The sequence below is a fragment of the Diadema antillarum genome, unplaced genomic scaffold (genome assembly GCF_040938485.1).
Source record: "Diadema antillarum isolate AM-2024a unplaced genomic scaffold, OU_Dant_1.0 seq00000454_RagTag, whole genome shotgun sequence".
Taxonomy (NCBI): domain Eukaryota; kingdom Metazoa; phylum Echinodermata; class Echinoidea; order Diadematoida; family Diadematidae; genus Diadema; species Diadema antillarum.
The window spans coordinates 498,967-525,899 of NW_027271426.1; the positions used below are offsets into that span (position 1 = coordinate 498,967).

Here is a 26,933-nt window from a genome sequence, read left to right on the forward strand (position 1 = left end):
TCGTACACTGAACATGTACATCAATCCACCTGCAGGGCCGACTGCGTGAGTGGCCAGTCATTTTTCCTGGATGATGACCTCACATATTGTGGTCATTATTTGCATGATTACATGGGGGAGGATGGGAGGACATGAAAACATGCAGCAAAGGAAGGAAATCTACAAAGAGGGCAACATTCAAATGTACACTATTTAAAGAGAGAGAAAACACTAAAATAAGACCACATGAAGCAAAGCTATGGTGCCTCATGCCTTCAATCCATCAAGTCACAGAAGAATACAGCCGATTTTCACATGACACATCGAAAATACAGGGGCGAGTAAAGATATTTTCATGCTCCAGGCAATAAAATTACCCACTTCTGTGCGTTGAGTGTTACAATCTGTAGAGACCCGACGGCATAAAACAAGGCAAATCACAACTTCATACAAACTACACACATGGCATCTTTGGGACAATTCACACCTGGAAACTAGGCATTAGACCTAGAATAGTGTCTAAAAGTATTTAGACACTAATCACATATGACTGACATTACTGCCTCACTTGGCTAAGTATGGACATCTTCAAACTTTGCTAAATCTATACACCATTGCCATCGGGAATATCTTTCGAGCAAAAGTGCCATAAAAATTCGCATGTACAGTATTGTGAAGAGATAATCTACAAGCCATGTACCATCTTTTGCAGTTTTTGCAACATAATTTTACCGAGGAAAATAAACTACAATGAAGACTAGAAGCACTTCATAAAATGTCTTTAAAAATACACAGACTTTTACATCATCATGGGTACAAAATTTTCCACTCCACAGATGTACGGAATGAGAGTACACTATCATCTGTCGTTCCAACAAGTGCACTTCATCGAATTCTCTACAGGGCGCCAGCGCAGGGCACAACGTTACGCAGATACGATGCGCGCAATTGTCCAGGTTCTTGAGTCTTTCATCAGGCGCGGAATATGTGCACCGCTCGTATAACGTACTGCCGGCAGATTGGGCACTCGTTCATTTGTTTGCCGCACGTCGTGCACGTGACCATGTGACCGCACTCCAGGAGCACGCAGTCTATCTCTGCATCCATGCAGATCTTACACAGCGAACTATCGTCCTCGTCCAGCACACCTTGGCCTGTGCAAGATGCAAAAATAAAAGAGAGAAATACACACACTTCTTGAGTGTCACAAATTCATACACAAACACAAATTCATACACAAACACAAACATGTAATGCAAAGTTGCACATACAAGTATATCATCGCTGGGGTGACAAAACCTTGTATCTGAAATTTTGGTGAAATTGACTTTTTTAGATTAATGGCCAGATAACCAGTTAAGTGATGTCCTGTCCAAATCCTACCTGTCTTACTCAAAAAATGAGGCCATCACGGCACTTTAAAGGAAAGGCTATCCCATTGGATATAGTGCTTTGGCTGCCATGTTTTTGTGCTCTCCTGAACATTTGACATTTTGAGATAAGAGGTCTTGTCGCCCCAGCGACGATATGCAAAGTCCAGTTACATATCAATTTCCATGACAGTTTATCTTGGTCAGTGGTTCTTGTGGATGCGTATTCAGCATTCCTGACTTTATATGCTCTTCCAAGTCTCACATTTTCTTTTGTGAAAAAAATATTCTCTGCAACCTTACTTCTTCCTCCAGACAGCGCACACATTATCTATGGCCTCTTCACGCCCAATTGTACACAGTGGAGAGAGAGCCTTCGCTCCCAGTATTCCTGTGATGTCTTTCTAAAGCTATGGTATGGCTTCAAACTAAGGATTCAACACCATCTTCAAGTTGGCCACAATACAAAGAATAAGATAGAACACAAAAAATGTTACCAGCTCCATCAGGATTGGACTTAGAATAAGAAAGTTACAGAATGTCAAACTCTTACATAATTTCATCTAGCACTGATATTAGAAGCAACCAAATACACAAATTACATGAAGTGATGAACTACTCACTCTCCCACTAACTTAGGTAAACCAGTCATCACTACATAGCCAATTCAAATCTATTCAAGTCAACTTTAATATTGCGTGAACTGCCCTTTAAACTTATCTTCAGTTTCTAACACATATCTATTTACATGTATTTATTCTTCTTTTATTTTTTGACTCAGAGCTGTGGGGAAAAATTTTGACATAAATATGTCAGAATGTATTTAAATGTAATCAGCCTCCTTATCGTCTTTACCTTTTCCTTCAGCGTCTTTGGCTTTTTCTTCCACTGTAGAGACATAGAGAAAAATACAGAAAGGGTTGGAGAAAGGGTTGCAGAAATATACATTCGATCAACTTTATGATGCAGTTAAGTACTGATGAATGTGAGCACTTCCATTATCAAAGTGAAAAGAAGTTCTCCTGCACTTAACAAACTATAGGGCTTTTTACACTTTTGTTTCTTAACCCCGGACTTTCTCTGACCCAGGACTATCGTTAGTCCCGTACCAATTTTTTCAGCTTTTTACACTCGCCAATTAGTCCCGTACTATCTCTTGTCCGGGGCTAAGGAGAAAACTGACCTTTTTACACTCGTATTTCTTAGCCCCGGACTTTCCAAACCACATGAATATTCATAATTACGTTGTGTACTGTACACGTACACGCACGCACCGGCAGCACTTGATTACCTAGTTTCTGATTGGTCAGTGAGGGTCGGACTTCGCCTCCTTCGCTTAGCCCAGGATTATTTTTTCGTTCTGTTTACACTCACTTGCTTGGCACCGCAATTGCGGTGCTAACCCCTGCTATTTTGTAGGGCCAGATAGTACCGTACTATCGGTGGGGCTAGCCCACTTTGGCAAAAACGAGTGTAAACAGAAAGTGGGCTAAGGATAGTCCCGTACCAACGGTGGGGCTAAGGCCCCCCCCCCCCCCCCCCCCCCCCTTTAGCCCCACCGTTGGTCCGGGGCTAAGCAAAAATTTACAAGTGTAAAAAGCCCTTATGGGAATCAATGACAGTAGCAATAGCCATAATGTCCGAATGCACGAAATTCTTCCTATGTTGTTGAAATTCTTCTGTCAAGTTGTTTTTATTGCAATTTGTCAATCAGTTGTCTTTTTGGATTTTTGTTGGTCGTGTGGTAATCTTGCCATCTATACTTGCACCTACAAGCAAATAAAATGGTCACAGTGCAAAGTTCTGAAGTCTAAATATAAATGACTCAGTTAAGGGCACACCCAATGTGTTCCACACTAAGATACTGCAGGCATACCCCTGTCCAGAACAGGATAAGAGAAACCAGCTCTTGCTACTACAAAACACATGCCAAAAAGAATTGCTCCATCACATTACCATTGATGAACCATACGATGAGCATTTAATATTACACCATGCTACAGTATGTGCTCTACATATGCACACACATTATTGGGATTTCATACCAACAATGCATATATTCTAATTTTGCATGGTTTTCATACATATCCCAAGGCTACCCATATCATAATTGCCTACTGGGGTGGTCTACTTTAAAGGCGCATAGTCCCGGTAGTGTAGAGGGCACTGTTGATGATACTGCCGATCACCGTTAGCATTGATACGAAGATTGCCAAAGTTGAGTTGTCATCAAGAGTAAAGTGCGTAGGTGTTGCTTAGTAACGTTGCCTTCGTTGTCTTCTCTGCGCGTCACGCAGTCTGTAGTAATGCCAGGGTGCGTGCATATGTGCTTCTTATAATGACATCACTAAAGAAGTTTGCTAAAGCTGTAATCCCCCTCAGCCGAATCATGAGCCGAATACAGTGGATCAGCCTTCTTCGCACTCGGGGAAATGGGTCACAGCATAAGCGCTAAAGAGGAGTCGATAGCATAGATCTCTATAGGAAACTTGAGCCGTGCGCCCTCGTACGCATTTGACTAAACCACCGAGACCATGTGCCCTTTGTAATAAGTTATAGGCTTTTCATGTACAGACTGCAGCACTGTCTACCTGCATAGCACCCCTTGCACATTAGAAGGAATCTCCAGATATTCATAACCTGCACAGGGTCATTACAACTCCCGTATTGTGGAGGTTACATGAATGACAGCAATTGATTGCAACAATTAGGGATTCCTGGAGGATTTCATGAAGCTTTTTGTCAGATAATTTTATGACATACTGTTACAAGCTATGGAAATCCTTGCATCTGATTGGCTGAGAGCAAATATGTCTGACCAATTTGTCAAAGTGCTTCATGAAATGCCCCCTTGTACATCAGTTTATGCCCAATGTAAAGATGCTGGCACGTTAAAAACAAACAACAACAACAAAACTCTAGGAAAACAAGATAATGCAAAGCATTGTCTATTCAGTCACTGATACACACAGTCTGTTGTCACGGCAACCAGAACCACAATATAAGAACAGTAATGTAAAGGAAGCTTGTGTGCCATGATGGGGGAAAAACAATTGTATTGTACAATTAACATTTTATGACATCATAATGATATTAACAACATTCGACTGTGGAATGGGTTTGATCAGTGCCGTATATTAAGAGAGTCTGGCCAACTCATAAATTGAACGCCATGTCGTTACCCAGTGTACAGTGCGCTTATGGTTTTAGCGTGTGCGCTTTGGGGTTAGCGCAGGCGTCCCAAAGGCGCAAGGCACTGTGTTGCTTGACTTTTTTTTTTAGAGAGAGAGAGAGAGAGAGAGAGAGAGAAAGGGTGTAGGTTGGGGGAGGGACATTCATTCATTCCATCCATGTTGGACAAAGCCAACAATCAATCATTTTTACACATTCAAATAGACACAAGCACACAGGTATATAAACAATAGGGAAGCTGTTTAAAGGACATAATTCCTGAATATAAATATGATAAATTATTGCTGTATAAATATAAGAAGAATTCACAGTATGTCGTGTCGTAAACTTTCACTAGACTGTAGGCCCCTGTGCTATATTGTATATTTAACAAGTTGTCCAGGGAACAAGAATATTGTATAACAAAATGATACAATGTATATATACTTACAATTCTAGCTGCTTCTAGCTACTACTAGCTACTTTAGCTAATTTTACTTTCCTTGAACTAGGTGTAAATGGATGAGTTTTAGTTAAAAGAGAAGTATTAAGGAATTTGAGCATTTTTTACTCGTAAGTTGACCAATCTATTTTCATGGCAATACTTTGAGCGGTTATTTTACAAATCTGCTGAAATTACTGTCATTTTAATATTTTCACTTGACCTTTGACCATCATGGCCAAAATCTTTCCCTATGCGTCATTGTGTAGTAATGGTGGCATGCAAATATCGCGTTTGGTTTTAAGTTTGTGCATTGGGTATAATCTCCAAGGTATGGATGAACTGGGTAATAATATTTCAACAATTAGATAGTAGAATTTTAACATTTTACCTGACATCGATCCTTGACCTTTGCCACCTCCCATGATCCCCAACCCCAACCCCCCCCCCCCAAAAAAAAAAAAAAAAATCACAAGAGAATCACGGTCGGGCAGTAAGTTTCGTCTGGAAATACTCACCTTCAGAAATTGTATACAGATATGGGGGAAATGGCAGTATTTTAAGATTTTAACCATTATGATTTTGACCGTTCACTTTCAGCATGTTTACACAAATGTTATATGCTAAAACAAACTTTGTCCACTCCCACATGCACACATTCATGTCAAGTTTCATGGCCAACGGTTTCAACAAAATTGATTACGAATGAAGGACAGACAAATGCCTCAGGCGACACTTCGTACGTTATAGCGGTGACATACAATCTTAATCTGAATCAAAACTTGGATAGTCTGAAAGACACCGCGAGGAATCCAAAGAAAAAAAAATCATATAATTTTCCCGTCACACTCTAATTTCCCACTTCTTTCCTTCGTTTTGGATCTGTCAGAAAGCGGTGCATCATTACACTTGAGCCAGGTCGGTTAGCGCAACGCCATGCGATGCTGCGCAGGAAAGGCACGACGAATTTTCAGTTTATCGCAGTAAGATATGAAAATATCTTTCGTGTACTTCAATAAAATAGACAACGGCAAGGACACTGCACCGTGACTGATATAATTAGGGATGTCCCAAAGGCAAGCAATATTAACGCGTAGCTGCGCATGTTCAACAATGGGCACTGCGTATGAACTCTGCTCACGCCCGCGTGATTGACTTTGGTAACGACATGGCGCCTGTAGATCACGGGACCAGCTTTTGACCAATCACAGGCTTCAAAACACATAAGTTGAAAACAGAGTTAGCCAGACTCTCTTAATATACGGCACTGGGTTTGATAAACATCCGTGATGGTGATTTATGAACACAAATCTAGGGCAAATGTACTGTATCATTTAATTTTTCTTTTTTTTACTCTTTCCAGCACAAGCAAATACTTTGTCATGAAGAAGAAATGGCTTTGATCCATGTACTGACTGAAGAACTTCTCAGCATTCTTTAGCTTTAGATCTACGACGCAAACGTTAAGACAACTCACCCTCCCAGATTGGACAATGGAGACAGCTGTCTCACACATGTGCAAAATGCCATTTTTGGCCTAAGAAACATTGTCTTTGAATAGCGTTCGCATCACAGATCTAAGGCTGCTTTTTGGGCAGTACTGAAATCACAGCACTGCTGTCTATTCACAGACTTCAATCCCAGAGTTCAGGGAACTGTGATATATCATGTGTACTAAGTTTTGCTTCAAGGTTTGATTTCATTCTTGGGAGATGATGTCATGTTGCTAAACATCAGTAGCTCTACAGAGAATGAAAAGCTCTTTTGATGCATGAGACCACTACTTCAAGTGAGATTTTCCTAGAGGTGCTACTTGTACTATTAAATCAAGTTTTCTGAGTGAAAAGCACTCTGATTCTTGTAGGACATCTGAGCCCAGTACCATAAAGCACTTAGCTATAAATGCTAGCTCTACTAATTGCGGCTACAAACAAAGACAAAAACAAAAATTCACAGCATCTTTAATGCTATCTTTATTAAAGGTGTTTTAGTTGCTGCCCAGCTGATGCTTCAATACATAGTGTAAAATCATTGTAGGCTGCTATCTGCTGTAATTCAAGGGGCCTTTGTTGTGAGCACTGCAAAACACCCAAGCAACCACATCCTCTGTGGCTAGACACTTTAATCCCTGATGGTGCGTGGCTTTGGATTGACTCACTGTTAACAAGGGGTTGACAAGGTGCAGCCGCCAGGAATGCAGCAGGCAGGGGTGTTATAGGAGACACATACACTGTCACACGCCATACTATTCAGGCCAATAGCAAGAGACACAGCACCTGCCTACAAACTTCAATACAGAGTCACTTCACGAACTGGGACTTTGGTGGCAAATGAAGGGCGCAGGAATTGATATGGTATGGTGGGGGGGGGGGGGGGAGGGGGAGAGGAAATTATCCCTGAACTGCCAGAATTTTGAAAACTTGACCATGATTACAAGCATCATACATTTCTGCCTCCTGTAGTAGAATTCCTGAATACAAGGTGAAACAAAGCATTCATTGTTGACGAGCTTTATACACTGTAGTCTGTTCCACGAATGTGCACATGATTATTATTCTACACCACAAAGTGGGTGATGCTTTTAATAGCTCTGTGGGGCTTTCTTCTGGGACCTTGCTTCTGGGCCTCCATGGTGGCCAAGTGAACCCTGTCAAGAGCTTTTCATTCTCCACCCCTAGAAATGATTCTTTTGCCTTTTATAAGCAGCATATCTTTAGGAGTTGAAGGCAGTCATTACTATTATAGTTACAACTGTTGGTTTGGTCGATACATGCACCTGAGGGAAAACATTTTTTGCTCAACAATTAGAGCCAACAGATACTTTGACTCCTAATCTGAAACCTCATCTAAAAATGATTCCCTCCCAAACGTGGTCAAAATCAGATCATGGATTTTGAGAAGATAATGAAAATCAATTAATAAAATTTATAAATGGAAATTTACTCAAATTCTTCTATCGTTGCTGCTATTCAATTCATTCAATCAAAGAATGAGGCTCGGGTGTTCCAGTGGGTTAACGATCGCTGTCATTTGACTCACCTCTTTTCTTCCTCTCCTGTTTCTCGTTGTACAACCTCCTGACGCGCTCCTGCAGTTCCCACCGCTCCACGCACCCCTTGAAGTCCACAAAGTTCTTGGTGAGAATCTCCTTGAGTTGCTTGTTTGACAGGGAGTCGATTCCCTCAGCTGACTCGATGTCGCTCAGTGAGGCTCGCCGTCTGATTGGCTGGACAGGTGTTTGCTGCAAAAAACAAACCAACAAACAAACAAAATGTGAGAGGGAGACCAGTGCCAAGTTTCAGGACATGTGTAAGGAAATACTATGATGCATCTCTTAATGATATACCAACATAACTTGGAACCAGCGTGGCTTTGTGAAACAGCATTTGACAGGAAGAGCACTTTACTGCTTGGGTCTAGTAAATCAACTCAATCAACATTAGTTTCCTTTAAACACAGACTCATTGGTCTCTGTACTTGCTGAGAAATCATCATCAATTGTCATATGTAAATGTAGTGCTCAAGATATGACGATTTGATCGTGGGAAGCACAACATAACAGAGTTTCAATGATAAAAGTTATACTGTAAAACAAGGAATTTTCGCATGCATTTTAATTTCGCGAATATCGCAAGCGCCGAAATTCGCGAAATTAAAATGCACGTGAAAGTTTTTGTCTACACTACATGCATTGAACGCCAGTGGCAATTCGCAAAAATTTCATGCCACGAAAAAGGCTGTCGGCTCCAATTCGCGAAAATTTCATGCCGCGAATATATCATGTTTTACAGTAATACTCTTTCCATGCAATGATCGATGACATTGCAGGAGATGCCTAGTATCTAAATGAAGTGGCCATAATGGAAATCATGGTGTTCCCATATCACTGAGTTTAGCGACGAGACTTTAATGTCGTTATTAGATTTTAGAATACAGGGAAGGCTCTTCTACCTCTGCCCTCTGGGCTTGTGATGGTGCTGTCTCTGTGTGTGTATGGACATCATCTGACGTTGAGGCCGATGTCGAAGCCTCCATCGTCGGAGTGGGATCTGGAGGCGGCTGTGTCTGCCACGCTTGTCTCGATTGGGGTCTTTGGCTAGTTCCCTACAAATGTATTAACAAAAGATTATACGTATTAGCATTCTTACACAGGGATAAACATCATAAACGATGGAAATCTCTGCTCTAACCATCTGTCCCAAGTTCCACATGCAACAATGAATGATTTAGTGATTTCAATAGACAATTAATTCTAGCATTTTTTTCTTGTTTATCAGAAGAATTCCTACAGCCTGAATTCCGTCATTTAGTTTGGCATGTCATGAACACCAAACTTGGATTAGTTTGTATCCTTTTGACGCTGAGAATGTATGCTCCCTTTATTTCATTCAGCTTTTAATAGTAAATTCCATCTTCCCTTGCATGATTAGCAATATTGAACTGATAACCATCATCATCCAGTAATAAATATAATACAAGTTTTAAAAGACCTTAAAGCTACAGAATCAAACAAAACTTTTTGCGTGTTTCAATTTCTTTTTTGAGGCCCTTCAATATTATATGGTATAACAGTAGTTTGAACAAGCAAGACACCTCATAAAAATATGGAATATTCAATACCAAAGGTCTGCCAAATTCATTGATTTGGGCCACAGTTCACAGCTTGAAAGTGTTCCAAGTCCACACTTCCCCCCAATAACTCTAAAAGTGGAAACAAATACGAAATCAAGTTAGAAACAAGTTTTAAGCATTAACACTTCACATTCTCTGCGACTTCTCATTTCAACTCAAGGGCCACTCCTTGCTTGAAGGACTTTTAATATCTATCAAGAAGAGCCCAGAACTGTTTAACTGAGCAGATGAAAAACCTGCTCTACCAGTATCTTTCCCAGAATGCAGAGAAATGATGAGCATGCTTGGCACCACAGAGACACTTACAGAGGATGATGCAGTACTGTTGAATGCTGTGTGGGTGTTGAAATTCCCACTGGGTGTGGTGGCAGCCCTATAGATGGTCTCTGCCCGAAAGTTTGGTGGGTCCACGCTGCTCTCCGACTGCGCGTTTGAGAGCCCCCTGAATAGGTCGTTAAAGACCTCCTCCAGTCGTTGAGTTGCTCGTTGCCCTGCTGATGGCTGCTGCTGCTGCGGTGGCGGCTGGTGCTGTTGCTGGCTTGACGTGGAGCTCTGAGGATGCGAGGTGCTGCTCCTATTGCTAGAAAACGAGGTCCTGCTAGATCCACTCCCAGCCGGACGGTTGAAAGCGGAGGGATGCGCCTCCACATACTCCACTATGAGGTCTACCAGATCGTCCTTTTCAGTGCAGGCTTGGGTGGAAACACTGTGAGACTTCAGGTACAGCCTCAGGTCCTTGACTTTCAAGTTCATTAGTTCTGCCCGCGAGGGGTGCAGCGCTATTTCACTGCATGTGCGACAGCATTTCCTGGGACTCTTGATGTAACAGTCGGCACAGTAATATCTGTCGCAATCCATGCATCGATACTGCAGATCCAAGAACATTGAAGTTGAGTTTTTTTGTAATGTTTACATAGCACAAACAGTACATTGATGATGACTGGCGGGGGAGGGTACATACCGAATGCTCCACCCAAAGGGTTTGAAATGCTATTGAGGGACTTATAGCCTCCCGAAATAGCATTCAAACCCTGAGGGTGGAACGTTTGGTACATGTTTCCGACAACAAAAGTCATCATCTGTTATATTATGTGGGTTAGTCAAATACGTCAACGTCAACCACCAAAGATCGTAGAGATTCAGTGTACGATCTTTGCAGCCACCATGCCAGCATGCATGCAGCACAACGCACTCGATCGCTCGCTCACACTGAGCCAAATTCATTGTGCGCGCGCGGTCCTAGGCCTTCTGTCATTTGTTACGTGAAAATGTTTTCCCATGGGAGAACATTACCAAGAATGTTCGCCCATGGGCGAACATAACAAATGTACTGTACCTCCATCACATGACTCTGTTTAGCCAATCACTAACCGGTATTTGACTAACCCATTTAATATTAAACACTATGCTACCATCCGATTCTATGTAGGTGATTATCACACTTCCCTTTGTTATTGTTCGATTTTGTATCAATGAAGTTGAGGACAAAATGCAATTCACCTACAGGGCACATACAATTGTACGTGCTTGTGTACCTCATATTTTCTTTCATATGAGCTTGTTTTACACATCAACTACTCAATAGTACAGAGTACATATACCAAAGTTGAGATGGACTGTTATCATCTTGTTATTTGTACCCTTGACACAGGACATGTGTAGGCTATAAAATGATTGCCCCGTATATGACTCAACCCATTATGAATACCCATGAACACTTGTCAAAATTTGTGCTGCATGGTTTATGTGTGTACGTAAAACTACCTTTGGTGGTATACATGTACATGTACAATACAGGCTTGGCTCAGTGTATCAGCATTCATAACTTCACATTACTCTATAAGCACGCCACTTGGGATATCAAAAGCATCAATTCCAATCCCTTTTTAGTATGGACAATGTCTTCGTTGATAAGTTGACCTTTGTCCCATAATCAGATTTCACACTCCAATTGAAACCACAGTTTTGTTTGATAGTTTATAAATTGTACCATTGTCTCACACTTCAGAACAAATCATGCACTTAATTGTATGCTGTATAGTAAGTACTTCAAAAATATCAGAGCTCAAAGACTAAAATAAAGCGCAACAGTGGAAAATTAACCTACCATGTCCAAGAAAACCAGTTTTCACAGCTTTGGTACTATAGCTTTTTAATCATAATTTTCAATATTCAAAGACAGGATTTCAAGAGGTAGAGAAGAAGAAAAAAATCTGTAACCCTTTGTTGCTCATACAGAAACTAGTTTTCTTTATGGCATATCTTCAAAAGTCTCTTAACTGCTAAACCTGTAAGTGATTCTTAAATTGGGAAAGGTTGACTCCAGTTGAGATTCTTCGGCTGAATAAAGGTGGCCTCACACTATGTGGTTCTTTCTTGCGACTGCTTGCGGTTTCAAGAAGTTGCACGCGGTTCTCGACTGCATGCGACTTCTCGTGACTTGGAGGCATCCGCAAGCCTTGCGACCTCCTTGCGGCTGCTGTCAAATTTTGAACATGTTCGAGACCTTGCGATCATCTGCGGTTGCCTCTGCGAACCCTTGCGACTGGCTGAAATTTCGCAAGCCTTGCGGTTGTTGCGCTCACACTATGCGACTCGATGATTGCGATCTGGCAACCGCAACAGATCGCAAGCACTGCGATCGAAAAAAACGCATAGTGTGAGGCCACCTTTATACATAGAGGTCAGAGAAAGAGCTGGGCACAATTTGTCACTGGGATTTTTTAATATACCGGTACCGCCAATTTTTTAATATACCGCCAGCATTCCCACTCCATGGCATTCCCGTGATACTAGGTCTTTACACTACAGTACATGTAAGGTTCCATCTTTTCATTTTAATATCCAATATAAGAAACACAGTGAAATACACAGACACCAATTTACTGACAGCAAAATGTGATAGCTTCCACAGTAAAACTCTACAAGCACTTGATTGGTTAACATCTTCTACAGAGTAGTTTGAGCTCACCTTCCTTTTGAATAGGTTAAATGATGCCGAGCACGCCTCACACACCATGTTGTCGTTTTCATCGACCGCTTCCCCGTAGTAACTTTGCCTGCTGGACGGTCGTCGGTTGTCTCCGGCGCCACCACTGCTGCCGACCCAGTGACCGCTTTCGCCACCGGTACCACTGGCTCCCGCTTGATTCACACCGCCACCAGCTGCAGCCCTTCCCTCTGGCCGCGCGCTGCCGTTTCTACTGGGGGGCTCGGGCGACGAGGTGTAGCAGAAGGTGTAGACCGGAGTTGCTGCAGGACTTACCACCGGCTTGCCCGCTCCTGAACCCATGGAATGCAGAACTTGAATGAGTTATGGCCACAGATGGAAGGACATTCGTAGATGTGTGATGGTCAAGGATGATGGTGAAAGGGGATGAATGCGGTGAGAACACTACAAGGTTATCTGCAGAGTATAAACAAAACATGGCTACCAATGAGTCCTTCATGGTTTCAGGTGTAATACTGTACATGGGCCCTGCAAAAAAAGAAATAAAGAATGTATAAATTTATCCACTATCATCATTGCTTCAGAAGAGAATTCCCCTTTTATTTTTGACACCAGCACACAGGGCAACAGAAAATTAATGTTTTAAGTCTTAAAAATGTATATATTTTATGTGCATTGCATTGTACAACCATAAACATAAATAGTGGACCATTTGTAATGTTTTTCCAGACCATGGCAGGACACTTTTGTATTAAAACCCATGGTAAAGAAATAGATACAGCTGTACAATGCTGTATGATACCAAGTGACAAAACTATGATATTTTCAGTCCAATCAATAAAATCAATTTTTCTTACAATACAGTACACAATGCTACAACCCACAATGCAAGTGTCCAATGATTTGTGACACATACAAAATGTGAGGAAGGAAACAGTGAGTAATAAATGAAGATAGACAAATTTGAGAATGCACAACATGCATGAGGCACTATGACATCAAAGCTGTTTTGTGAATGCTGAGGGCCTGGTATGATGTTGTGTAAATGGCTACCACATAAAATTCAAATTGAAGATACAATTTAATGGAAGATTAAACGAGAACTTACCGTTTGAAGTTTAATATTAATTTTATGAGTAATTGGAGGGTGAGATTACGTCATATATGAGATCCCGCTAGTGCGCGCGCCACTCAATATTAGAAGCAAGAATGTGACCACTGATGTAGGAAGATAACGAGAGATTAAGTTACCGTTTGAAATTTGGGGGAGGGTGAGGTGGGACGTAATCTCACCCTCCAATTACTCATAAAATTAATCTTAAACTTCAAACGGTAAGTTCTCGTTTAATCTTCCATTTTATATCGTAATTTCGTGAGAGATTACGTCATATATGAGATTTCAAAGCCAGTGGTTACATTCTCGAGGCAACCCCCCCGAAAAGGGGTAGGAAGCATACCTTACAAGAGGTTCCATTGCAAATCTCATTCAGGTTGAATGCTGCAGAGATATTGTGTCTCCAAGAGTTCACAAGTTCAGGCAGTTCAAGACATGTCTGCCCAAATCTTAGGGCTTCACAGTCTATTTTTTGATAATTGTTTCTACAAAGGTTTTCTCAGCAGGACAGGGCTTGCTGTAGTACTTGCGAAAGGTTCTTTCGTTGGCCCAACCGGCTTGCGCAAGTATTTTAGATACTGGGAAATTTCCCTTATTGGCTGCGGAGGTAGACGCTGCCCGAGTAGAGTGCGCCTTGTAGATCTCTGTATCAATACCCGCAGCCTCCAAAACCTCCTTAATCCAGCGAGCGATTGTTTGAGATGATACCCTGTGATACGGTTTCTTGTAGCTAACAAAAAGGTACCGTTCACTAGCTCTGATTCTGCGGGTCCTGCTGATGTATTCCTGCAAGTACCTGACTACACAAAGTCTCCTGTCTGGCGGGTATGCCTGGAGCTTGACACTGTGTGAGTAATTTCCAGGCTTGCTCTGTTTTAGGAGATCATGAAGGTGAAAGGTGACTGCATTATCTCTTAACACCATACCATCCAAGCTTAGATAGTGTAATGATTGAATCCTTTGTGCTGAGATTAATGCAATAATCACACACAATTTAAGCGTCAATTTTTTCAGGTCCAAAATGTGCGCTGGGGACCAAGAACGAAGAAAATTGAAAACAAGGTTAACGTCCCACATTTCCATGTATCTAGGCTTGGGTAGGCGTAGCTGAAAGACTCCCTTCATAAACCTCTGGATAAAGGGATGGTTTCCAACTGTAAACATAGTATCTCGAAGAATCACAAATGAAGATAGAGCACTCCGTGCTAAGTTTATGACACTGTAACCTGCCCCTTTATCGAAGAAAATGTCACTCAGGAATTCCAGGATAGCTTGAACATCCGAGTACAAGTAGTTGCTGCATTTTTTGTCACAAAATGCTTTCCATTTGTTTATGTACACTGCATACTGTTTTTTAGTCCCTTTTCTCCAAGAGGAGGCCATTACAGCAGTTATACGTGCATTCAATCCCGCATCTCTGAAGGGCTTGCACAGAACCTGCAAGCAAGAAGATCAATCTGAGTGTTTAGTGGGTGAGGAGTGTTAGAAACTGGCAATGTTAGTAAGGATTCACTCCTATGAATAACAAGTGGTTCCTCATTCATCATCCTGTTTAGGAGAGGAAACCATGGCTGGCTTGGCCATTTTGGGACTACTAGTATCCCAGTTGCATTATCAGATTTGATTTTTTGAATGCACTTAGCAACTAAGCAGAAAGGAGGAAATGCGTAAAAGTACCACTTTCCCCAATCGAGAGTAAAGGCATCAACAGCCTTGGCATGTGGGTCGGGCAACCATGTGACATAGTTCTCTACCTGCTTGTTAAGTCTGGAGGCAAATAGGTCTATTTCTGGTGTCCCAAAACGTGAAGTTATTTCTTGGAAAACTGTGCGGTCAAGCATCCATTCTGTGCGGTCATTGAAAATTCTAGACATGCGGTCTGCCTCCACATTCAGCTTTCCTGGCAAGTGTGCTGCAGTGACCCAAATTTTACGAGTTTCGCACCACTGCCAAATCTCTCGGGCTGCCCGATCACAGTCAAGGGATTTAATGCCTCCCATGTTGTTAATGTACGCAACAGCAGTACTGTTATCTAGCCGTAACAAAACATGAATGTTTTGTGAATTAGAACAGAAGGACTTGAGTCCCATGCCAGCAGCCAGGGTCTCCAGATAATTATCTTATTCTCCCTGGCTTTTTGCAGCTCGTCTTCATTCCATCTACCCCCTGTATGGGTGGTATGATCAGATGCCCCCCAGCCTTTGCCACTGGCATCCGTGCACAATTCGAGCATAGGTTTAGGGTGTCGTAAGGGTGAGAAAGTAGACTGCACATTGTCTGTCCACCATTGCAGCTCTTGTTTTGCTTCCAAAGATAGGCTCATTTTTCTGTCAAAATGCCCCTTATTCATTTTGAGTGCTTTGATTTTGTCCCTTTCTAAAGCCCTGTAATAGAGCTGTCCATACTGGACTGCGGGAAATGATGCTACCATTTTCCCGATAATTCTAGCCACCTGCCTGATACTGGGGTTTGCCATTTGCATAAGTTCATTGCACAAGGACTGTATTTCCTCTGATTTGTTATCAGGCAGTCGAATTGTCATGGCCTGAGTATTGAGAATGAAACCAAGAAATTGTATTTCTTGAGTGGGGCATAGTACTGATTTTTCTGGGTGTACCAAGAACCCAAGTTGTGCAAGGATGCTAGTGGTTTCAAAAACCGTTTGCAATGTTTGATTCTCACTTTCTCCAATAATGAGTACATCGTCAAGGTATCCAATTACTACATGCCCTTGCTCTCTCAGTAATGTAAATACAGGTTTCAGTAGTTTAGTGAATAACCTTGGCGCCGTGCTCAGGCCATTAGGCAGTACTTTGAATTGCCAAAGTTGATTTTTCCAGGAGAACTTTAAGAACTTCCTGTGTGTTGGGTGCACAGGTACTGTATAGTACGCGTCCCGAAGGTCGACTGAAGCTAAGAAGCTATTTTCTGAAATGAGTTCAATAGCAGTATGGATATTTTCCATCTTAAAATGCTGGTACTGGAGATATTTGTTGAGATCAGACAGGTCTAGGATAACGCGTGTACCCCCGTCTTTTTTAGGCCGTGTAAAAATATTAGACACGAATTCTCCAGTTTCCATCTGGCACGGTTCGATTACTCCCTTGTCATGGAGTTTAGAAATTTCAAGATCAATATCAGCCTCTTCGGCTTTATTACACCGAAAAAGGTAAGGGGGTTTAGTTCTAGATGGTGCACCCATCTCTTTACTGAATTTAAGCCTGTAGCCACTTACAGCATTTAGCACATGTGGGTCTGAAGTAATTTTGCGCCACTTTGGGAGGAATTGCTTCAGTCGACCTCCTACCATAGGTTCTACATTATTATGACATAGCTTTGCATAATCACTAGAATCAGATGTCATGTTTACCTCGTCAGTTGAACTGGAGGTTATCGTGCTCTCTTCATCCCTGAGCCCTGCTTGCTGCCGCAGTGCGGTTGGTGCTGGCTGGGATGTGTGAAGGTGTGGGGAGCCGACGGCTTCCCCCTCCCCTTGGGGCGCTGGCCTAAAAAAGCATGGCTGGTAGCTCCAGTCCACAGTCCTTTTGCACCTGTAGGCCTAGTGACATCACTTGTACTTGCACGAGAAGTAGTCCAGCCCGCGTCGCGGTACTGTTGGGGCAAATTTGAGCTTCCTGATGTAATCTTGCTCCTGCCCTTGCCATATGCACTCCTGCCATAGTCATATGGGCTGAAACGCTGCTTTTTGTATTGTCTGCTATGCTCACTCCTGAGGACACCCTCAGTTGCTTTTTGTTCATCTCTTATGTCTTTCATTTGCCTTCCCAGGTCGTCACCAAAAAGGAATTTGGAGACCGGGGTAGAGGGCTTGCAGAGATGCTGGAATTGATAACCAATGTCTGGTTTCATGAATTCCTTACGCAAGGAATTTAGCTCGAAATTCGCACTGCACAGAAGTGCTAGTGCATCTTGTTGCTGTTCAGTGATATCCTGTGCCGACACTGTATGTATGTAGGCATTGATGCCTCTCGTGAGATTCTTTTGGAGTCTCTGAAATTTGAGGTCTCGTGTCTTTGAAAAGGCAGGTAGCCCATTCCAGATTCTTTGGTTGACTTTCGGCACATCCACCAGCTCACAGTTGCTGGGAATGGGGTATTTAGTGATCGTTTCATCTACCACTTTGGGCTCGAGCTGGTGGGTCAGAAGGTAGGCTGTAGACTTAGCAATTTCTGGGTCAATGGGGGGACCAACTTCCTCAGCCACAGCAAATTTGGCTGCAATGTTTGGCACTTTCTCCACTACAGAAGGGGGAACTTCGCCTTCTTCAATATCAAATTTGTCATCACGACTATCCCCTTGACCTGGTTGGATAATCACAGAGTTTTCATCCATATCTCGGCCCAGAAATGGTGCCGCATATTCATCATCATAATGGCAGTCAGTATCTGCCGAGTCTGAAGGGGAGTATTCAGAACGAGTCCTGATACTCTTTCCATTGCCACCGCCTTCACGGGCTGGTGTCTGCTTTGCCGACTGTGCCTCCACAAATTGAACAACCACAGCTAATTGGCCTTCAAGCTTGCCGAGTCTATCTTCCAAAGTTGAAACTTTAGAGGCCAGTTTGGCAGGTGGTTTCACTGTTTTGTTTGCACCGGTACTACCGCTAGGGTTAGCACTGCTTGTTGTAGTAGTACTATTACTAGTACCTGCCTTGCCGGCTCTAGTAGGCGTTTTACCTTTGGCTGTCGCAGTTTTCTGCTTGCACTCTTGTGCGTGCTGGTCTCCGCGACCCCCGCCGGTGGCTGCCGGGGACGCGACTGCTGTCAGCAGCGGTGGTGCGGCTGCGCCGCCCACGTTTGGAACGTTGGTCGAAGACATAAATTCCGTTGCTGTTCAGCTGAAGAATGATCGTTAAAACCAGAAAAAACCTGGCAAAACCTCCCGTAGAGGTAACTTTCGCTATTACGTCGATCCAACTCGAACGAAAACTTGAATATTCAAGTGCAATTCCGGCGAATTTTCCGAGCACAGAAATTCGCGTGTTAGCAAGATGGCGGCGACTAACGAATTGAGTGGCGCGCGCACTAGCGGGATCTCATATATGACGTAATCTCTCACGAAATTACGATATAAAATGTACATTGTACTGTGACTGTGTTTCCTTCAAAGTACTGTAATTTGACTGTTGCATATTTTTAATGACAAATGATTACTATCATTGCTGGGAACAAACAGAGTGTTCAAACCACAGGTTTTGAAATACAATTACAAGGCAGCTTGTACAATGTACACTACAAAAACACCCTAACTTGGTTTCAAAATAGACATGCACTGTGTGTTTCCATCAATATGATTTCAAACCTGTTGGATGGAACATTCTCTACTGTTCTCTATGCTGCTTTAAGACTGACTTTTCAAATAGTGTTATGACAATTTTTCACCATAATATAGTGAGATATCTTCCCTGGCATTGCCGAAGTCAGTCACATACAGTATACATGTAGTACACATGTACATTATTGTTATGTACAATGTAGCCAGTTGAAAATGATGTTAGCTTTTGTTTGTGTATGGGGATACGGATAGCATTATATATTTAAACACTACAAGGAAACTGATGCAAAGCTACTGTATGTATTAGTATACTTGGGTGACCCGCACCTCGTCTTGGCTAATATTTGTGCATATTTGAATCACATTTCGCCACTGACATTCTCTGAAATCCAAATCACATACAGGAAAAATGCTGAAAATTCCAATGGAATCACAAGTTTACTGATCGATATCGAAAATTCGCAGCTATCGTCGTCAAACGCGAACGATGCAGAATAGTTGTGCGTTAAGGAAGGGGCTCGCAACTCATCACCACGCTCCCATAGACTTAGCATGTAAAAGACGTGCTCGGGTGACCGTGATGCTCCCATAGACATACGCGTAAAAGATGTTGCGGGTGACAGTGATGATACTTACAGTTTGTACTATAGAACTGTAAAACATGATATATTCGCGGCACGAAATTTTCGCGAATTGGAGCCGACGGCCTTTTTCGTGGCAAGAAATTTTCGCGAATTGCCTCTTGCGTTCAATGTATATAGTGTAGATAAGAAATTTTGCGTGCATTTTAATTTCGCGAATCTTAGTGCTCGCGAAATTCGCGAAATTAAAATGCACGCGAACATTTCTCGTTTTACAGTAACACGTATTCCTATTAGAATTTCAGATTTTCGCGAAAACTGTTCGGTTTTCAACACAATTTGCTTGGTTGTGGTAGCCCTGCTAAGTTTCAAGCGTACTGAAGACAGTCCCGGGCATAAATTTTTGTTTAGTGCGCTTAAAACAATTCTAAGCTGGGTGACGGTATTCGGGCCCCTGACAAGCTGCGGGCACCTCACTATATACATTGTATGTACCAAAGTGTATCCATAATCTGAAGGAGAAGCAGGGGACCTGCATACTGTAGATTAAATACAATATACAATGTAACTGTGTCTATAACATGGGGCGAAATTACGACTTTGGCAAGCAAAGAGTTAATCCCAAGTCATGACCTCCCGCTATTAAACAAGAAGCAAGATCAAATTGAATTCTTACATACATGTTGTACATGTACAGTACATAATCACAGTGTTCACAGATTGTACAAATATTGCACAGTGTATGATGACACAAGCAGATCATACATTTGTACATTGTATCTATCTTCCTGGAGTTCTGCCTTATCATTGTTTATTCAACAAAGCATACTGTTTAATCCTGCTAAGTGGCAGTGATGACCTCTATGTTGTACACTATACGGTGTATGCCTTCCATCATAATCACTGTGCAAAAAAGACTTGCCCTGTGTTTTCCCCATTACTGGCTTTCCTATCAAATGTTCACTGTGTCTAATGCATTACTGTATGCTTTTTTTTGTTGAAGTCTATGGCTCCTGAGACAATACAGTATGAGAGTACTGTACACAACAAATGCCTTACTACAAGTACCAGACCATGGCACCATTTTTTTCATATTCTAGGACTTCTTGGTTCTGTACAGGCTTGACAATGGTGTAGTGGGAAATCCAGAGGCCGAACTGCTGGATTAGTGACGGATCTTTAATAAAACAAAAAATCTCATCTGACTGAAATGTATGTACTTAAATGATTAAATTTACAAGCTAAAGGCTTGGGTTAGTACTGGGGATAGTATCATAAACTTGCATTTAACAAAACATACAGTGTGCATTGTACTGCAGTGGTGACATTTACAACACAACTCTAGTCACTAAAGACTACAAAAACAGTAACCCAACACCCAGTACCAGTGTACAATGTATCCCCAATAGTGTTCATTTGACTGATCTCAGTACACAGTGTACATTGTAACCCCACACACTTGTAAACAAATTATGCACATTGTACACAAACCTGACCTTTGACTTGAGCTCATAATCTCAAATAAAGATGTTAATTTTGCAAAATGGTAGAACTATGGTTGGCAAGAAGCCTCATTTTTCATGCAATTCATATCACCTACAAATGTTTCTTTCTGAAGATTTGCTCTGACAAACATCCAATTATTGGGCATTGTGGGCATTGGGAATGGATGACCAAAAATTTACCAAAATTTAGATTTAAAAAAAAAACACTTTATAAACTAGTACATACACAGTACAGTATATAAGGTATGACTCTACATGTGCATACCATATTGCAGAAACCAATTACAAAATGGGTCTTCTTAGAACTCTTTCTTCTTCTATTTTGTTACAAATGTAAATGACACTATTTGCCTAGAGAATGGCACCATATGTAAACTACACTGTATTGCTAGTCACCTAGGGCAGAAGATCACTTTGCAGGATTAATACCCTGCTCTCTGCGATGAATGAATGAAGAAGGATCTTTTACATACATGAACACACATGCACAGTGTTATGTGCACAAGTCATGATTCCCTCACACACACACACACACACACACACACACAGGACCTCCATTTACAGTACAAGTTCAACAAGTAATGTCCTCTCCCACAGATAGAGCATTTTGCTTCTTACTGTACCAAAGGGAACATCCAACAATGCTTGAATAGACTCGTAATTTGGGAATCAAACCAGAGTCAGTTGATTGTGAGGCAGACGCAGAGACCACGAGCAACATCGCTTTCTTACAAAAGGAGCCGCTCCTTTTAAAGCGATGTTGCTCAGCGAGTTTATACTCGTATGTATTCTTTGTCTTCGCATTCATAAAAATGATCCTCAAGATGCCTGCACAGAATGAAGCTCTGCAGAAGCCCTCACAGAAAAACAAACAAAAAGCGATACAAAACAAAACAAAACAGTGTAATAAGTGGACAAATCCTTTGAATTTCAAAGGACTTTCATTGGAGGCACAACAATGGTGTTTCCTTTTACGTGAGAGCAAGGAAGGTTACCATTATACTGGTCTGCTTCCCTTGCAATAATTTCTACAAAGGGCGAGTGTCTTTGCTTTAATGGCCTGTAGTATACAGGATGTTTGCACCCTGTACAGTGTACTTGTAATACGTACACTGTACAATTGTACTGTCCATTGTAGGTCCAACTAGTGTACAGTATCTTCAGAGGTACAGTATCGTCAACGTTCATAGTACAAGCTGCCCTAGCAAACAAGCAAAAACCTTGAATGCTGATAAGCTGTTATAGCATTGCTATGAAAGTATTCATGAGTACATTACTACATGTAGCTTGATGCAATCAGATGTACAACGTACCATACACAAAGGTGCCATGGAAAAAAAAAAGTTGATCCCTAAACAGAGTATACCAGTAGTCAGTTCCAATTATGTTCACTTTACTCACAGTCCAACAATAACCTCATAACACTTCATAACAGAAGCATAAAAAATAAAATAAAGTCTACACTGTTGATCTAAAGTTGAAGGAAACAAAAGACTTGGTCCTTTAATATTCATTTCAGTTTTCATGCTATTTTTTGTAAGTGTTGGGTTTTCATTGTTTTGTTTTGTTTGCTTGTTTGTTTGTTTGCTTGGTTGTTGTTTTTTGTACAGTAAGGGGGGGGCAAACTGAGACTTATCTGCAACTGTATTTCTGACCACAATCTTTTGATCTCAAACTTTCCCTAGAGAATCTGAAGCCCAAGTGGACTTTGAAAGCAACACACCTGCTCCCATACATAAAGTGAAGGGTGAAGACATGTCACTTGATTTAAAGCTGTCCCAAAAATATCAATATCTAGTGAACCCCTTGGGTAATAGTAGACAATTTGTATAGGCCCTACACTGCATACTTTTGATAAATTGAGGATAGTGTCTGTGACAAATTTTATCCTTTCATTTGGTTGGCAATTGAAAGAGGACATTTCAACTATCTTTTGTACAGTGCTCAGACTGTGCAGGGCTTGACTCCAACATTTTCGCCAGGTGACCCCTTTGGCCCAATAAAATCTTTTACTTTAAAATTCTGGTGGCCTGACAGAGAAATGTACATTTGTAGTGGCCCAAAATAAAAAGAATTACAGTATACGAATTCATTCTAAATACTGCTGCCCTATCAGGCCACAGAAGATAGCCTTCTTGGAAATTTGGTGGCCCGATATCAATTTCCAGTGGCCATGGGCCACTGCTAATATTGAGCACTGATTGTGCTCGTGATTAGTGATGTGGGTGACTGAACTTTGGTAGGTGACCGAAGCGAATAGCCTACTGCTGGTAGGCTTACTCTTAGCCAGACCAGACGCTGTGTTACTGTTAGTACACTGTCGCTACTTACAGCGACTGGGCTGTGCACAGTTAGCTTACCCTATACTGATGCCCTAATACACCTTGCATTATCTCTCCCTCCCCGCACCCTCTCTTGAAGTTAGAGTTGCTCTTGCTCAGTTCCGATCCAGTTGTGCTAATTTGTGTGGGCAGATGTGTTTTGGGGATGACGGTGCAGTGCGGTGATGATGATGGAGCTACTGTATATGTGACTGTGCATCACAAAATGAACAAAAAGTCGCACACACTGATTTTGTGTGAGGACTGATAATAGGTGAAATGGGTCAACCGAGACGATCTTGATATTTTCATATTTTCTGAAAGAGCAAGTTTTCTTCTACAAATGCTAAAATTTGGGGTCATAAAATGGGCAGGAAAGTGTGTTTTTTAGCAGTTTATCTCAATCATTTTTTGGCAGAACAGCGTGATTAAGAGTGTCTTTAGAGTCCCCTTTCATTTCTTAAAAACCTTGTATACTTGGGTGACCCACACCTCGTCATACAGTGTAGTTAATATTTGCGCATATTTCAATCACATTTCGCCACTGAAATTCTTTGAAATCCAACTCACATGATACAGGAAAAATGCTGAAAATTCCAATGGAATCACAAGTTCACTGATCGATATCGAAAATTTGCAGCTATCGTCGTCAAACGCTAACGATGCGGAATAGTTGTGCGCTAAGGAAGGGGCCCGCAACTCGTTGCCAGCACTCCCATAGACTTAGCATGTAAAAGACGTGTGCGGGTGGCCGTGAGGTTTTGTGTGATGCTCCCATGGCCATAGACATACACGTAAAAGATGCGTGCGGGTGTAACACGTGTTCCTGTTAAAATTTCAGATTTTCGCAAAAGACTGTTCGGTTTTCACCAAAATTTGCTTGGTTGTGGTAGCCCTGCCAAGTTTCCAGCGCGTACCGAACACAGTCCCGGGTATAAATTTTTGTTTAGTGCACTCAAAACAATTTTAAGCGGGGTGACGGTATTAGGGCCCCTGACGAGGTGCCGGCACCTCACTATACACATTCTTCTCTTTTAGAACAACTCTAATATTCCTTTTGAAAGGATGCGATGATGCTACTGCTTTGAAAGTTGGCATTAATTAAGAACAGAATGTGTTAATAAGGCATGCTCAATTTCAGTTGAATCTGATAATCTCTTCATTGTTGTTACTCCGATGGTTTACATCCTGTTTTTTTGTCCCATTCATCGCACAGCCAGCACGACTTGGTAAAGAAGCGCTTGAATAGACATTGTAAGTACAACACTTCAGAGCCTCTTTTCTCAGTTCACACTTTTCCTGAGTGTGTGCCTTCTTTCCAATATTTAGACAGGTTAGGAGAGTTATACATCATTTTAATAAAGCTTATAAACTGCTCTTTTAGAATACATATGCTCTTCAGTCTTAACTTAAATTTCATGTCTGGCGACTTTCTGTTTTGTGATGCAGGGTCACATATGATATACTAGGCCTACATACATGTAGGCCTACATGTATACATTTAATGCCAAAAAGATGTCACTCATCAGTGAATACTCGACTGGTACAAAGTAGATTCCGGAATCGACTGTACAATTGAAAAAAGCAGTCTCCATCCATTGGCATTATGGAATCACAGCGTTAAGTAGAATCCGCCTATTGAGTACACGTACCACATACGGCACACGCAGTTAAACGAGACCCGCGGTCATCAACATGGAAACGGTGGGCATGTCCGACGACGTAACACTAACACGATAACCCAGTCGTAGCCGTAGGGTTACGGAATACAGCTGGACGGCAACAAGTGCTCACTTTAGTAAACACACAAGTCTTAACTTACCACATGTTCATAATTCTTTAGTGTAACGTATCTGCAAGTAAAGTAGCAATCCGTATGTTCAGACGTTGGTGTAACTATAAAAGAGAGTCATGTTGTTTATCCGGGATTTTCCTGCCTTGTAAGTGTGAGAGTAGTATACCGTAGACCACTGCGTTATGCACTGTGCACTTACTGCATGCACTGTGGTGTAGCGCGTATTACTGGGCTGTATGACTAGAGACTATCGAATCGTAATCGCGTGTACGTACGTGCATGTGTACGTACGTAGTAGGTATTGCATGGACAGCGCACGCTTGGGCTCGAAGGGTGGTGTGGTGCGCCCTGTGAGCTTGTGGAGCGCACATTTATAAACAAAACTGAAGACGGTATTAACTTCGCGGCTGCACCGTGCACGGCGCTACATTCATGGGCGATGTTCGTCCAAAGGTTTAGATGGGGAATTTAGATTTCAACTTTTTGCGAGATAATTATAGAAATCACTAAAGATATTGAAAATATGAAATTCCAAGAGGAATTAAAAGTTTATTTGATGAAAATCGGTTTTGAAATGGCTGAGATATCCAAAAACAAAGTGTACTAACAAAAGGTGGGAGCCAACTTTTATCAGGACCAATTTGTTTACCTTTGTTTTTAGATATCTCAGGATTTCAAAACCGATTTTCATCAAATGAGCTTTTAGTCCCTCTTAGAGTTGCATGCTCCGATATTTCATATAAGTGATTTCTAATTATCTTGCACAAAGTTAAAACCTGAATCGCCATCTCGGCCAAACATATCTTATCCCAGGATCATGGTGCCTGCAGGAAATATAACAGGTTTGACTGACTTTTCTGCAACTGATATTTCTGTCATAGATATTTTACATTTTCTATTTCCATTTCCGTACATTATTTACATCTTTAGCATAGGTACTTTTAAAATTGGGTGCCTCTTGTTCAACGAATATGACGTTGTAAAGACATTCTGCGTTTCTTAACAGCTAGAGCCAACATAAATAACAATGTAAGTAGGCCTAAAAGGCTGGCTCTGTCTTTAATTATAATCTAACTTTATACATGAATAAATATTGTGTTGAATAACCGAGAGTCAAATCATGAACGTTGAAACATTTTTTATGCAATCAAAAATTGTTTTATGATCCTAAAAAAAAAGACAAGAGAAAGAACACTAATTCGATTTTCACCTCAACTCACGAAGATATCAATCTGACCTCCAGTCCGTTTTTGTTTGACAATCTCTCAGGAATGTGTACGCGTATATGTTTTTGTTTGTTTGGTTTTTTTTTTTTTTTTGGTTTTTTTTTTTAGTCGTTTACTGAACTTTGGCTAGTAACATGTCGTATTTCTTTGGAAAGCAAAGAAAATGATAAACTTGGTACACTACATAGGCCTTACTTTGTGTCAGCCGAAGAAAGAAATGATAAGGTGATAGAATACTCATTATATATCCCCTCCCTTCTAACAAAATGATTGATATCTGTATCATGACTGCGATCCCGTACAGACGTAAGTTAAAATGTATTATATCCTACCATCATGACTTAATAATCAAATTTGCCATGTAATAGCAGACATGTTCCGGTTGAAATTATGGATTGTGATGTGACTGGCATTGCACTACCCAGTATTTTCTGAGGGGCGTAGTGTTTCAGAGCCGTCACGTCGATTTAAGTCTCAGAACATTTTCATTATCATTGTTACGTCATCATGCAACGGTCACCAGGTTGCGTCACAATAGTAGCGATGATGACG

General features: G+C 41.5%; 1 protein-coding gene across 1 annotated transcript; it reads right to left on the reverse strand.

Moving 5' to 3' along the window:
* Window positions 1-816: 816 nt before the first annotated feature.
* Window positions 817-25,306, reverse strand: LOC139732854 (E3 ubiquitin-protein ligase RNF34-like). Its single transcript, XM_071643693.1, has 7 exons — window positions 25,183-25,306; window positions 12,566-13,000; window positions 9,901-10,461; window positions 8,914-9,066; window positions 8,002-8,203; window positions 2,205-2,237; window positions 817-1,133 (listed from the first exon to the last, which is right to left on the reverse strand). The coding sequence occupies exons 2-7, from the start codon at window positions 12,884-12,886 to the stop codon at window positions 952-954; spliced, it is 1,452 nt and encodes a 483-aa protein (XP_071499794.1). The 5' UTR covers window positions 12,887-13,000; window positions 25,183-25,306; the 3' UTR covers window positions 817-951.
* Between the last annotated feature and the right edge of the window lie 1,627 nt (window positions 25,307-26,933).

What these genes read in the sequence shown, in the direction of transcription:
- LOC139732854 (XM_071643693.1), bottom strand. Translation starts at nt 12,886, where the DNA reads ATGGGTTCAGGAGCGGGCAAGCCGGTGGTAAGTCCTGCAGCAACTCCG. An exon ending in CACAAGCCCAGAGGGCAGAG is followed by an intron (nt 8,204 to 8,913) that starts GTAGAAGAGCCT and finishes TGTTTTTTGCAG; the next exon opens with CAAACACCTGTCCAGCCAAT. An exon ending in CAAAGACGCTGAAGGAAAAG is followed by an intron (nt 1,134 to 2,204) that starts GTAAAGACGATA and finishes CATCTTGCACAG; the next exon opens with GCCAAGGTGTGCTGGACGAG.